The sequence below is a fragment of the Lepisma saccharinum genome, chromosome 27 (genome assembly GCF_977018435.1).
Source record: "Lepisma saccharinum chromosome 27, izLepSacc3.1, whole genome shotgun sequence".
Lineage (NCBI taxonomy): Eukaryota > Metazoa > Arthropoda > Insecta > Zygentoma > Lepismatidae > Lepisma > Lepisma saccharinum.
This window is the reverse complement of record NC_139255.1, coordinates 50,999,802-51,015,929: the sequence shown is the minus strand read 5'-3', so window position 1 is coordinate 51,015,929 and position 16,128 is coordinate 50,999,802. Positions and strand designations below refer to the sequence as shown.

The following is a 16,128-nucleotide window of genomic DNA, read 5'->3' as shown; positions in this document are numbered from 1 at the left end:
GATTTTTTTTCCCCTAGAGTGACTTTGTTTTAGCGGTGGTGAAATTTATACATTTTGCCTCGCAATAATGAGTGTTAAAAGAAGAAGAAGAAAAATCAAATTTAAAAAAATATAGTACACATTGCCATGCTCCTGTGACCACTCCGATATACCGGAGTGAATGAAAAAATTAAAGATTGCTACAAAATCCAGATATCCAGATTTCAAATTATCCAATATCCATTTTTGATGCAATTGTCAGATATCTGAATATCCATAGAATTCTGATATGCAGATTATCTGAAACATGTCGAATAAAATAATATGTGAATAGCCAGTTTAACAGATTAACAATACAACATTTCGGATAATGCACACATTCAGATATCTGGACATTTCGGATAATCCAAATGTTTGGATATCTGGATATTTGAAATCTGGATAGAAAATTATTTGATACCTGGAATTGACCATCCCTAGAAAAAATGTAGCAGTAAAGTACATTAATACCATTAATTTCGGGTTCAATAGTGGTGTGTTATAGCGGTGAATAATCACATCAAAAGTGCTATATAAAATGACATTTTGGTTTTAAAATTGTGAATATAATTCTAAATTTGATTTAAAAACTGCACTATTACTAGGGGTATGCATATTTCGTTTTTGACAAAAAAACAAAATTTGAAAAAACACATTGTAGTGTTAATTGTTCATGTTTTTGAAAGGTGTGAGATGCATTTTGTGACCATGTTTTGTCACGAAATAATGCGAAATGAACTGCAAAAAGCGAAATTAACTCTTAAACCCGAAATTCAGGGTTTATTCACCGCCGTGACACCCTCTGAGGTCTGAATTATCCTGAGAGTTATGCAATTCCTGGAAAATTTGTTAATACTGCTGTTAATATTGGAGAAGCAAAAGTGGACTCCTTTACACAGAAATAAACTTAATACTTTGATACATAACTACATAAATGTGCTATTAGAAGTGAAATGTTAATTCTGTGGAATAAGTGTAGTTTTTAAATCAAATTTAGGATTATATTCACAATTTTAAAACCAAAATGTATTTTTATATACCACTTTCATCCAATTTTTCACCACTATAACACCGATATTTGATTTTATTTACCGCTTTTGAACCCGAAATTCACTCCGTTTTTGTACCGAAATTTTGCTTTTTTATTTACCAAAAATATGTGCCTCTAACTATTACACAAAATAAACTTACCCCTTCTAATAGCACATTTATGTAGTTACCAGAGTATGAAGTTTATTCCTGGGTAAAACGGTCCATTTTTGCTTCTCAAATATTTACAGCAGAATTAATCAATTTTCCGTGAATTGCAAAACTCACAGGATACTTCAGACTTCAGAAAGTGTTGCGTCGGTATATAAACGGTAAATTTCGTGTTTAAGAGTATATTTCGCGTTTTGCAGTTCATTTCGCATTATTTTGTGACAAAACTGGGTAGAAAAATGCACCTCACACCTTTCAGAAACATGAAAAATGAACATTACAGCATGTTATTTCATATTTTGTGTTTTCGTCAAAAACGAAATTTGCATGCCTCTACTTATACTTCTTGGAGGGGATGGGGGATTAGAAGAATCTATAATAGCAGCAATGTTGCCAGCTTACAGAAAATAATTCCGGAAAATCACTTCTAGCATCACCCCTATGGATGCTGGATGGACCAAATTTGCAGGAAAGCATGACAAAAGAACGAACTCTCTTTGAGGACATGTAATACCCACCTCACAATTAACAAGAAAACTAATAGATGCAAATATGCAGAAATTAGAAAACTAATTTTTGGGTAATTCTGAAAATTGGGTGTTTCCTGCTGGACCCCTAATTGTCGCACATTCTGAACAAGTTGTTTTATTTTTACGTATAAAAGCAAAATGTATCAGCAAAAAGCATTGGTTGAAGAATAGTACCCCGTTTATGAGTTCTATCTAACAATGTTGGTAGGGGAAAATATCTACATTTTCAATTGCATTTGTTAATAATAGTAACAATAAATTCATTGTTTTGTCGCTGTGTATGATACCGTCATATGTATTAGAGATGGGAGAGGTTAATTGGTACTCTGTCAGTATCAGCGGATATAGACGCATCATATTATTTTACTGATCCATAGGGATGTGCCGAAGCTGATTACAGATGTATGAAAATCGGCCGAAATTGACACATCGGAATCTGCAAAAATCCGATATTTAAACCGGTACAGATTATACTAGAGTTTTTACCTTCTAATAAGTTTTATATTCTAGTTTTGTAAGATTTATTGAAAATTTGGTTATGATTTGTCATTATTGTAGAGTTTTTGTAATAAAATTATTGCAAACTCATTCAGAGGATCGGAAATAAAATAGTACATTGCTAAACCAGGATCTGCTGTTGTATTGGAAATTCAAAAGTGAGTATTCAAACCTGAAGCAAGTCCTGAGAAAATACTTGGGCATACCTGCTTCATCAGTATTCAGTGATTGAGTGTTCAGTGTTGCTGAACAGATTTGAGATAAGAGAAGAAGTAAGTTACTTCCTGAAGTGCTTCCAAATCTCGTGTTTCTGAAGTTGAATCTGGCAGAACAGGAATTAATTTTGCATTTCAAACAACTGCTTGTGTACTAATGTTTAATCTCTTGAGAATCCATGTTCTTCTTAAAGGTTTACATAACATTTTGTAGATGCAAATGTACATTCGCATCTCTTGAGAATATATATGTATATACATATGATATGCAATAGAAATGTACATAGCAAATTTATTTTTGTCATGCTGAAAATAACATCCCATTTCTGTTTAATAATCTTATGTATCGGAATCGGTTAAATATCGGCATCGGTATCTGTTCCAAAAATTATCGGTGAGTACATCGGCATCGGTAAATTTTCAGCTTCGTCACATCCCTACTGATCCAGTATATATACCACATATCTTATAATTTAGTGCAAAATTCTGCCTTTTTGTTATAATTTAAAAATGTGAATGTCTAAATATGCACCTTCTTTTGCACTGCAGTCACCTCAAAACACATTTATTAAGGAGGTCAATGAACCATTCAGCTTTTTCAAGAACCATTTGGAATTTTATATCGGTACTTCATAGGTATCGACCCATTCCTGATATGTAGAGGCATGCATTTTTTTGTTTTTGCCGAAAATATGAAATGTGAAATAACATGCTCTAAATGTTAATTTTTCATGTTTCTGAAAGGTGTGAGGTGCATTTGCCTACCCTGTTTCGTCACGAAATGATGTGAAATGAACTGCAAAATGCGAAATAGGCGCTTAAGCATGAAATTTAGAGTTTATTTAACGATGTAACACTTTCTGAAGTTTAAACTATCCTGTGACTTACACAATTCATGGAAAACTGATTAATTCTGCTGTAAATATTTGAGAAGTAAAGATGAACAGCTTTATACAGGAATAAACTTAATACTCCTGAAACTACATAAATGTGTTATTGGAAGAGAGAGGTTTGTTTTGTGTAATAAGTGCAGTTATAGGTGTTTTCTACTGTTACGGCAGTCATGCTGGCAAGGGGAGTGGGGAATATGCAGCAAACCAACTAGACAACAGCGGTGGCACAGAGATTTAAGACGTTGAGGGGAGAAATTACTAGGTACACCTCGTTCTACAGGCTGCTGGGTCATTCCATGTCAGTTCGAGCAGACCATGGCACCCATGATCTCAGATTTTATAAAACTTGGCACATTTAATCCTTCCATGGTGGTGAGAAACCACATTTTTTTTTCTCTCTATAACTTGTCTGGTTTCATTTTTATAGCCCCTCAAACTTTCAGCAGGGTGGCGACAGACCTGGAAAACCGGGAAAAGTCAGGGAATTTGTGGTGTCAAAAAAAGTCAGGGAAATGTCAGGGAATTTCGTCTTCATTGAATTCGAACACTCTTTTGACGAAAATTGTTATAACTCTGGCACTATGGGAGCAATCTACTTCGGATAAATTTTGTTTTGCAGCTAAAACATCAGAGCATGCAACCCTATACAATTTAGAACGCCGAACCGAGGAAGGGGGGTTTGGGGGGCGCGACCCCCGAATTTCAATGAAAAAACAAAAATTTGGAGTTTACCCCTTCTTCTCCCGCTATTTGCTAAGATGGCGCAAACTTTAGTATTCTTTTCAAAGAATTGACATTTCTCAAGAGAATGAAACATGTTTCATGCTCTTGGGTGCCATACAAGTTGAATAATAAGCCAAAATGTGATTATTATTTTTTTACGAAAAATAAGTAATTTGTATTTTTGGAGGAAATTTGTTATAACTCGGGCACTATGGGAGCAATATACTTCGGATAAGTTTTGTTTTTCAGCTAAAGCATCATAGCATGCAACCGTGTACAATTCAGAACACCGGACCGAAGAGGAGCGGCTGGGGGGGCACATCCCCCTGAATTTCAATGGAAAAAACATAAAAATTGGAGTTTGCCCCCTCTTCTTCCGCTATTTGGGGGAGAAGGCGCGAACTTTAGTATTCTTTTCAAAGAATGGACATTTCTCAAGAGAATGAAACATGGTTCATGTTCTTGGGTGCCATACAATAATAAGCCAAGATGTGATTATTTGTTTTTTTGTTACGAGAAATATGTAATTTGCATTTTTGGAGGACTACTTGGAATAAGGTTTGTTCTGCAGCTAAAACATCAGAGCATGCAACCATGTACAATTCGGAACGCCGAACCGAGGAAGGGGGGTTTTGGGGGCACGACCCCCGAATTTCAATCAAAAAACAATAAAAATCTGGAGTTTGCCTCCTCTTCTCCCGCTATTTGTTAAGAAGGCGCGAAATTTAGTAACATCTTTCAAGAGAATGAAACATGTTTCATGTTCTTGGGTGCAATACAAGTTGAATAATAAGCCAAAATGTGATTATTTTTTTTTTACGGAAAATAGGTAATTTGCATTTTTGGAGGAAATTTGTTAGAACTCGCGCACTATGAGAGCAATGTACTTCGGATAAGTTTTGTTTTGCAGCTAAAACATCATAGCATGCAACCGTGTACAATTCAGAACACCGAACTGAGGAAGGGGGGCTTCGGGGTGTGACCACTGAATTTTAAAAGAAAAATCTGTAATTTGCCCTCTCTTCTCCCGCTATTTTGGGAAGAGGGCGCAAACTTTAGTATTCTCTTCAAACAATGGACGTTTCCAAAGAGATTGAAACATGTTTCATATTCCTGGGTGACATACAAGTTGAATAATGAGCCAAAATGTGAAACTCTGTTCGGAAATGTGGCATGGATATGTTGATGAGAGGGGGGAGGTTGGTCATCAATTTGAATTTCCCAGGCTTGCTCCAGACCTGTGTCAGTGTTTCCACCCAAACATAAGAGTATGAAGGTCCAAAATGCACATTAATTTCGTACCATGATACCATATGGTATAATCGGGCCAGTGCGACCTTACTCTGATGATACCATATGGTATCATCGGGGGAGTAAAGGCTAAGCCTCTAAATATTACGTGGAAAATGCATTGAATTATCATTTTTTCTTGTCTGTATGGGAGTAGTAAGGGGACTTGTCAACAGATGGAGGGGATACGAGCGGGTGGGGCCGTCCGATAGTTATCGGACGTCGTAGTAAGGCATTTTGTTGGGCAAACTGAAGGAACATGGAAACAAATAGGTTCCATTGATACATATGATTTTTGTCGAATATCTCCACCCGACAGAGTATCTCACTACAACATGCGACAGAAATTGCATTGACTGCAACATCCAACAAAAAGCGCATGCATAAACAAGAAGAGCTGTAGACAGCAAATATGCTGCTGGAATTTAATTACTCTTCTGGCTCACTTTGCCTTATTTAATGTAGAGTGCTTACAAATGTTTTCTTTCATCATCCTGACGTATTACTGGTTTTGCACAAGTTAACATACGTTTACAATGACATTGCACTATTCTTAGATGTCAAGAAGAATCCAAGCAAATGGAATATATATTGAATACTATCACGAAAAATTGAAACATAAATCTGCATTAGTGAACGTTATAAAAATTGGCAAGTGCATGCTCCCAACCTCAAATTTACTGCAACACTAGTATTGCAATGAAATTAACGCCACTTTCTGTCCTGTCTGTTTAAACTCGTGGGAGATGGTCACTAATCTCTCACTGAGTAAGGTTAATGTCCAATATTATGAAATAAATTACTAATAATAAATATATAAATATTTTAATATCATACTCGTATTTACTCGAATTATTCAATCATAAAAGCAAATCACTTTCTTCAAGAATTGACTTTTCTCTGCCAGCCCTGCTAAATTTTCACTTTCCATCTACTGATTTATACGAGGGGTGGTCAGAAAGTAATTTCCAATTAGTAGGGACATTGATTTTTCGCAAACGCCAAAACCGTGAAAAATGGTAATTAGTGCGAAGTTATGTTTAGAAATGTGCAGTGATGTCTGGACACATTTTTCGCCCGTTCGAAATATCGAAGTAATGCGAATTTGGCATAAAATGCGAATTGTTGACGTTTTTAGCGATTTTTTAAAAGAAATGTCCCAAAACAACGAAAAATTCCATGAAATCCAACATTCTTGACTTTTCTAGGCCATGTTTGTGTACATAGAATATGCAAGATTTTCAACATATTATTCAAGAGTAAACTATAGAGTTATACGTACATGGAATATTTCCGACAGCCACATTAAATCATGTATTTCCCACGAATTTTTCAACTTCTATCAAAACCATTTGCATCACAGAGCAAAGTGGCAGGGTTCTAACAGGAGATCGCGTGCGTATCTACAGTCACACGGGAGCCACATGTTCGTATTTGTCGCCCGAGATGTGTTTTGAATTACCAAGCTAAGTGTGCACCATCGGCATTTGTCGAGCGAGAAATAATGGAGCTCAGTCGTTAGGGCGTCTGACTACCATGCGAGAAACCCAGGGTCGATCCCCTGCGGGGTGAACCGGGATGTTTTCCACCTATTCAAACTGCTCCGGCACCACCCAGCATCATATGAAGCAGGTACCTTGAGGTTACTTTGAGGGATAAAGGTAGCCAGGAGCATGGTGCTGATCACATCACCCATACCTTCAGCCGTGATCAATAAAGTGTGGGTCCCTAACTCCACACCCCTACTATACACCTTCATGGAAAAGTTCAGGGGAGCACTTTACTTTTACTTCCTCAAAAATCTGTTCCAACATATCAAACTGTCACGAAAATGCGTAGACCATGTGACCTACAATTTAAAATAATAGTTTAAAAGCACAATGGAGTATTAAGTTTCGGTATATTTGGCAGAAAAATGTCCTAAAACAAAAACGCGAATTTTGGGAAACGTAACACTAACAAGTCAAAAAAAGATAGTGCCAATTTTTGGTGCCATAATATATGTGTATCGGTCACGTGAGATTGATTGATTTTAATTTTTTGGGTCCGTCGCCACTTACGGTCATATGCACCCTTCAGTATATACTAGGAAAATTCCATTATCTACAAATCCTTACCTTAAAATTAAAAAAGGGGTATGGAAAATAACTTTCAAGATATCAAACTCTCACAAAGAGGTGTAAGCCATGTGACTTACAATTTCAAACAGTAGTTTAAAAACACCATGAAGGTATAATTTCAGATATTTGCCAGAAAATGCGCTAAAATGAAAATGTTAATTTTGGGGAAAATAACACCGTATAGTAAAAAATAAAAAATAAAATACACCAATTTGAAAAGAAAAAAATATCAAGGTCCCTACCGATTAGGCATAAATAAAACAAGAATATCAGTTGTAAGTTATTGCATTAGCAACAGTGAGTCCTAACCTAATTTTCGGCATAATCACCACCGTTGTTCTAGCATTCGTCGTAGCATGCCACTAAATTTTGTATGCCCATGGCATATCTGTCTGACGGCAAAGACTGGAACTATCTCTACCACAGTGTAGCTGTCAAATCCTTGCCCTGCCAGAAACATCTTCAGTTAAACAAAGAGATGAAAGTCTGTACATTCAAGGCCAGGGCTGCACCGGGAGTGGTTCAAGATCTCTCACCTGAAGTGATGCAAAGGGCCCGTGTGTTCTCAGCTGTATGGGGTTGTGCACATTCGACTGGCCTTCCGTGAATTGTCTGCACCATCGTCTGATCATACTATCACTCACGACGTCCGGTCTGCACACCTCACACGATTGCTGGTGGCTCTGTGCCAAATTCTGAGCGTGCAATGTAAGCTACGTACATCGCAGTCGGTGGGAGACTGTATGAGAGCTGCAATTTTTAACCTAGAACTGTCCTAAAATGGCTGCATTACAACTGTACCAGATTACAGCTACATGTCACTTCTTCCTGCCTGCATGTGTGTGTGTCGCTCTCCGACCACTAGTGCTTGGAGTTTTTTTCAGCACTCCCCTCGTATATGAACTTTCAGAAGCTTATATTATTAGTGTTTCTGTTTTAATGTGTGGTTAGCTAAATGAGATACCTATACAATGCTATTCTATAAATTCCTTGCGTTAAATTTCTAATAGGCAACCTACATACCCTTTTCGTCAGCATTAATGGTATAACTGCATGTTGTCAGTTTCACAGTACTTCACTTGGATATACTGTACTGAAGCAGAAACTCCATTGATACGAGGGTCACTATTTATATTTTGAGCCTTGGCAACACTGATTGAAGTTAGGCGCGATTTGACGTTTGCACGGAATCGTCTGGCATTATTGACCATAACGTACTTCAAATGTTTTGTCAATAGCTTCATTTGTGTTGTTTATGTTGCCTTGGAGATTGCGCGACAACAATAAAATGGAACTAACTCGTGAACATTTTCGTGCGATGATTTTTACGATTTTCGACGTGGATTATCAAGACGAGTGCATCGATCAACTTACTTCCACATTTGGCGATGAAGCCCCATCCTTTGCCACTATGAAACGCTGGTATAACAAATTGAATCGTGGCCGCCATTCGCTCACCGACGAGATTCGCGAAGGTCGTCCAAAATCAGTTGTTCAAGAAAACATTGATGCTGTGCAAAACCTAATACTGCAAGATCGTCATGTGACATACTGTGAGATTGAGGCAACCATAGGCATTAGTTCCACCAGCTTATATAAAATATTACATGATCATTTAGCTGTGAGAAAGGTATGTTCTCGTTGTATCCCACACAATTTGACAAAAACTCAAAAAGACGCTCGCGTCAATTGGTGCAAACAAATGCTCAATAAATACAATCATGGTGCTTCAAAAGACGTATATAAGATTGTAACAGGTGACGAATCATGTATATATGCATATGAGCCGGAACGTAAACAGCAGTCGACTGTATGGGTGTTTCAAGATGAACCCAATCCAACAAAAGTTGTTCGCGCTCGAAGCACAACGAAACAAATGGTCGCCTGTTTTTTCGGGAAAACTGGTCATGTGGCAACTGTGCCTTTAGAGGAACGTAGAACGGTAAACTCTGAATGGTACACAACAATTTGTTTGCCAGAGGTTTTCGGTCAAATACGGAAAACAAACAAACGCCGTCGGATCATTCTTCATCAAGACAATGCCAGCTGTCACACATCTCGTCTAACAACCGACTTTATGAACAGTCAAAAAATCCAATTGATGGGTCATCCGCCGTACAATCCTGATTTGGCACCCAATGACTTCTTCTTGTTCCCGAATGTCAAGAATAAATTGCGTGGACAACGATTTTCGTCGGCGGAAGACGCCGTTGATGCGTTCAAAACCCATATTATGGAGGTGTCTCAAGAAGATTGGAAAAACTGCTTTGACAAATGGTTCGAACGAATGCAAAAGTGTATTGACCATAAAGGAGAATACTTCGAAAAACAATAAAGCAGTTTTCAATGCCAAATTCCTGTTTTTTTAAGCTCAAAAGAGTTAAGTTGTTTGCTTTACAGAGAAGAGAGAAGTATATTTATGCATTGAAAAATTAGTCCGCACTCGTGGTTCTTGTAAGCAGAGGGTTCCAAACCTCAGTGGAAATATCAACATATAATACCGAGAATGTATAAGGAGACTGATAAATTACACAAATTGTATTTCTTAATCAATCACTCTTCATTCTTATCTCATTTAGTTGTAACTTTAAAAATAATCAAATATTTTATTTTAAACTTACTGCATATGACAAAATTCCATAATCCTTCCCTAGCTTGTGAATTGTAATAATTTTCCAAATTCACTGTTTTGCAGTTTGAATTCAAATCATAGAGAATAGAGAAATTAAGTCAATTTCATAGAAGATGATATTGGTACTTAACAAAACCATACGTGGATCTGTATGAGTTTATTATTTCCATTTTGCAAAAACATCGATTTAGTTTAGTTTGTAATTGTGGCATTTTCCACCCATAATACTGTACAATCACTGTCACTTTGGAGTTAGGTTCCCGAAATGCCTTCTAGTAATTAACATAAATGATTGTGACTGATATAAAATTATTATATATGTGAAGCATTTACTTTCAGGTTGACATTAATCTTCTGGGGAGGGGGTATAGCGCTCCTCTCCCCCTTAAAGAAAACATTGTGTAGAATTTTATAGTCGAAAAATTTGCTTCAATGTTATTTTGAACCTAGATTCTTAAATTTGGAGTTAATTTGAAAAATACAAAATCCGAACAAAAAACAAATAAGTTGTCATATTTTCAGAAGGAATGAAAAAGCCATCGATTTTATTGGTGGGTATGTTAGATCATATGTACAGTCAACGGCAAAGACAATGGTAGGCAAATTGTCCATCGTAATTTTCATTACTTTTTATTCTACATCCTGTGTCGTTTTAAGGAATGAAATTATGTTGGAGCAAAACATGCATTGCCCTCTGCTTATTGAAGTCTTTATTTCAATTAATTATCATATTGTGCAATACGGACCGAATGAAAATGGTGGACAATTCGCCTACTGTTTCTTTTGCAGTTGGGTGTACAAGCTGATTTTAAATTACCTGTTAGTGTTACACCTTTCCCTTTCAGTGATAATTCAAATTTTAGTAAACCCTTTTTTTGGTCAAAAGAAATCAGAAAATAACATTTTATTAATTTATTGGTGTAATAAAGTGCGAATGTGGTATGTTGTCATATTTTTTTTTCTGAAATCCTTATTGTTTGGTTAACGTTGTGAAATTTCAAAAAGATTGAATGCTTTGTAAGGGAGAAGAATATTTTTACCAAGGCAATACAGGCTCACACTGAAGAACAGAGGAATCACTGAAAGTTTGAGGGGCTATAAAAATGAAATCAGACAAGTTAGAGAGAAAAAGAATGTGGTTACTCGCCACCATGGAAGGATTAAATGTGCCAAGTTTTATCAAAATCTGAGATCATGGGTTCCTAAACCTTTTTTTTTTTGGTTGAATTGACATGGACTGACCCTGCTGTGTTTCTTATTGCTCTGGATTGTTCGCTACCTCACTCCCCACTTTCCTTGCCAGCATGTAGGGCATGAGCCATAGACTGGAAAGGAACGTTAGTAAATCAAAATGTGGTAGAGGAGGAGGTTCAGAGCACAAGTGGCAGAACTCTATGCAAGACATTTTATTAAAAGACACATTTAGATAACTTTGTTTAAGGTATGCCCAAATGAAAAGGAGACTATGGTTATATCTAAAGAATATTATGTTACAGAATATTTTCATTACATAAAATGTGAATTACAGTTGATTTGTAACATGATACCTACACATAATTGCCATTGATACTGATGCACTGATCCCAGCACGTAGGAAGAGAGTGGATGGCTTCAGTGTTGAAACTCCTGGGTTGCTTACGGATCCAGTTTTTAACCGTGTTCTGCACTTCCTTGTCACAGGTGAACCATTGACCTTCAGTGATTGTTTGATTGTTTTAAGGGGCCGAAGATGTGGGTCACGGGGAAATATCGGGTCTGTACGGAGAATGTGTGAGTACTTCCCATTGAAATGTTCTCAGCAGATCGAGGGTCTTCTTGGCCTAGCAGTGTCCTGGAACAGCACTACCCCCTTTGAGAACTTACCTCTGTGCTAGTTTTTAATGGCCTGTGTAAGCCTCAACAACGTGTTGCAGTACCGTTCAGAGTTCACAGAGGCACTGCTCTGTGTAAACGTCCTTCATCCTGTGATAAAGTTGTGAAGCACGCTCGCCTTCTTCATGAAGAAATTGGATTACAGCTCTCTGCGCTGATCTTGGATGAATTCATAATGCACTCGTCTGCGTAAAACAACTCTCTCCAACTGAGGAAACAGCAGGCGAAGCCGTTCGCTACACCTGCAAACTGGTACAAACACCGAGCCTTCTATCGGCAAACATATTTACTTTCTTCGATTAGATACAACGCCGCTACAGCAAAAATCTCCTTTTCATTTGGGCATACCTTATACGAGGGTCACTATTTATATTTTGAGCCTAACAATGAAAAAACAGGAATTTGGCATTGAAAACTGCTTTATTGTTTTTCGAAGTATTCTCCTTTATGGTCAATACACTTTTGCATTCGTTCGAACCATTTGTCAAAGCAGTTTTTCCAATCTTCTTGAGACACCTCCATAATATGGTTTTTGAACGCATCAACGGCGTCTTCCGCCGACGAAAATCGTTGTCCACGCAATTTATTCTTGACATTCGGGAACAAGAAGAAGTCATTGGGTGCCTAATCAGGACTGTACAGTGGATGACCCATCAATTCGATTTTTTGACTGTTCATAAAGTCGGTTGTTGGACGAGATGTGTGATAGCTGGCATTGTCATGATGATGAATGATCCGACGGCGTTTGTTTGTTTTCCGTATTTGACCGAAGACCTCTGGCAAACAAATTGTTGTGTACCATTCAGAGTTGACCGTTCTACGTTCCTCTAAAGGCACAGTTGCCACATGACCAGTTTTCCCGAAAAAACAGGCGACCATTTGTTTCGATGTGCTTCGAGCGAGAAGAACTTTTGTTGGATTGGGTTCATCTTGAAACACCCATACAGTCGACTGCTGTTTACGTTCCGGCTCATATGCATATATCCATGATTCGTCACCTGTTACAATCTTATATACATCTTTTGAAGCACCACGATTGTATTTATTGAGTATTTGTTTGCACCAATTGACGCGAGCGTCTTTTTGAGTTTTTGTCAAATTGTGTGGGATCCAACAAGAACATACCTTTCTCACAGCTAAATGATCATGTAATATTTTATATATGCTTTTGGAACTAATGCCTATGGTTGCCTCAATCTCACAGTATGTCACATGACGATCTTGCAGTATTAGGTTTTGCACAGCATCAATGTTTTCTTGAACAACAACTGATTTTGGACGACCTTCGCGAATCTCGTCGGTGAGCGAATGGCAAATGAACAGTGGCAAAGGATGGGGCTTCATCGCCAAATGTGGAAGTAAGTTGATCGATGCACTCTTGTCTTGATAATCCACGTCGAAAATCGTAAAAATCATCGCACGAAAATGTTCACGAGTTAATTCCATTTTATTGTTGTCGCGCAATCTCCAAGGCAACATAAACAACACAAATCAAGCTATTGACAAAGCATTTGAAGTACGTTATGGTCAATAATGCCAGACGATTCCGTGCAAACGTCAAATCGCGCCTAACTTCAATCAGTGTTGCCAAGGCTCAAAATAGAAATAGTGACCCTCGTAGCTAAATATTATAAAAATTTTACCCAATTTTACATTTTCCCGCATTTTAATTTTTTCTCAGCATGGTCCATTGAGAAATGTAAAAATTGAGGTTTTGCAGTATATCCAATTCACCAAGGACCTTAACTGGGTGACTCGCCGGGAATTCCTTGAATTATGCATGAATTATTGGCTCTAGGAATTATGCATGCATTATGCGTGAATTATTCTCTGTAGACGTGAAAAATTGAACATTTCATTAATGCAATTTCCATTGAATTTATACATATTTATGAATGCTGTGAGGCAAGTTTTTCACTGTTTAGCTTTAATTTTTATCGAAGAGGAAAGAAAGCTGTGTGGAACATGAAGCAGATTTCTCTCAATTCGTTTACTTTGTTAGCGTCCTTTGCAGAACAGTCTGACAGACAGAAGGTTATTGCAAGATAAGATATCTTGGGAGTTGTTTACATAAATTTTACTTTGAAATTCTTAAATGGTTAACAATTTTTCATAGATTAGTATATACCGTAACATTTGTAACTTATGTTTGTAGATATTTAGAGTCTTAATATATGAAATGAGAAATTTAAACTCTGCATCTTACATTAAATATTTTAAATGTGTGTACAGTTTAATTGAATTGAATTAGAATTTTTGAATACGATTGGAATAATACAAATCGTTTATATTACATTTGTGAGTGGGGTGAGAGGTGGTAATGGTAATGTTGAAATTTAGAAAACATGTGCTTGTATTCTTCACTTTCCCCTCGTATTTACATTTCAAGTTGTAGTTTCAACAAAACCTCTAATAGTAACTAGAGATGACAACATAATCTGTATAACGGATATCCGGATTTTAAATTATCTGATGTCCATTTCGAATGCAATGGATATTCCAAATATCTGGATAATTTGGATAATCCTGATAGAACAGATTTATTTATTAACGCCTTGTTTTAAATGGCGGAGATTTCATAAAAGGATTTGTGGAAAAATACGTACAGTGAAATACGAAAGTGACAAATAAAGAACATGTGCACACATTTGGATATCTGGACATTTTGGATAGTCTTAATATCCATGTGGATAATCCAGATATTTGAAATCCGGAAAGATCCCTAATAGTAACAATTGTTTCTTCATGCTGATCAAATCGACAGCCAGATACACCACCACGTCGAATTGTTACAATTAATTCACAGCAAATCATCCTTTAAATTAACAAAACTTATATCAGTTATATAATTGAATTAATCAGTTCATTAAATAATTTTATCAGTTACAATAATAATTACACAACACATTATTAGGTGGGATGCCCACAGCTAACGAAATGCTTTTTTTTAATCCAATTTCAGGATGATGCTTAAGGACTGCTTGCCCATGACCGACGATCATTTCGTAATGGGGAGCTTGCCGGCTAACTTGAAAGTCGGGTTGGACCTCAGGGGAAAGAACATCTGGGAGATACCAACCCACTGCTCCAGCATCCTTTCTGGCTCACCCATGTCTACCACCAGTGACGATCTTGAGCAGCACTCACCATTCATTGGCCCACATCAACCGTTTCTCTTTGATTACTTAGAAGTTAGTCCAGTAAATTAGGGGATAGCAGTTCATGAAAAATCCACTGTTCGAACATCTATGGCATTTAATTTTGAAATTGTCTTTTTTTTTTTTTTACATGTAATTTTTGGCATATGTTATTCTTCCACATATATATATATATGGTATGAATACATTCTGGGTACTTAAAAGGGAATCAATGAAGGCCTTTTTTTTTTAATCGGGAAAGTAAAATTTTATTGCATGCATAATATCTCTTTCTCTAAAGATATCTAGGCAAATAAGTAATAAGGCAGCTTGGAGTAAAAAAAATGAAGTTAAAAAAATATGGTTTATGTATGATTATAAATAAATTGGAGTATGAACATCTTTTTGTGGTTTCTTTAAAAGCTTGCCCCAAGGTTTATATATACAGGTGGGCTTTTATGATTCTATAAGCCTCACACTAGCTGTTTTTACATATGATTTGTTCGGTACCATTCATTTTTGACACTTAACATAACACACTATAAAAGTATAATGATGTTTCTAATTGACTTTCTTATTCAGGGTTGAGCTGATGCCAGTGGTATCGTTATAGAAAATATTGGTTGATTTTTTTTTTACCGATACCAGATGATACTTTTCTGTAGGGGTGTGTGGGCTCCTGAAAAGTCGGGACCAGGAAAAAAAATTCCCCTCCAGATCCCGACATCGGAAAATGAATTCCCGATTTTTCGGGATCCCCGAGCAGTCTGGAAATACCGAATGGTCATTTTAAAAAGTCGTTATTTCCCGATGTTTTCTGCATTGTAATTGTCTGGAACTTATCGAAAATTGTTTGCTTTTGTACCAAAAATGTTCCAGAGTTAATTTTTCCCGTCCCAAATATCTGGATTTAAAAAAATTCCCGTCCTGACCAAAAAAATTCTGTCCTGCACACCCCTACTTTTCTGGGTGTTTTGTTTTTCAACGAGTCCTCAAAAAT

At 36.8% G+C, this 16,128-nt stretch overlaps 1 protein-coding gene across 1 annotated transcript in view; it reads left to right on the top strand.

The window, feature by feature from the left end:
* The window catches only part of LOC145980307 (ornithine decarboxylase-like), a 48,778-nt gene extending 33,248 nt beyond the window's left edge, over positions 1-15,530 (top strand). Inside the window, exon 10 of the mRNA XM_083113330.1 lies at positions 14,954-15,530. Within this exon, the coding sequence (XP_082969456.1) occupies positions 14,954-15,200 (247 nt within the window). The 3' untranslated portion in view covers positions 15,201-15,530. The remainder of the gene's footprint in view (positions 1-14,953) is intronic.
* Positions 15,531-16,128: the final 598 nt, after the last annotated feature.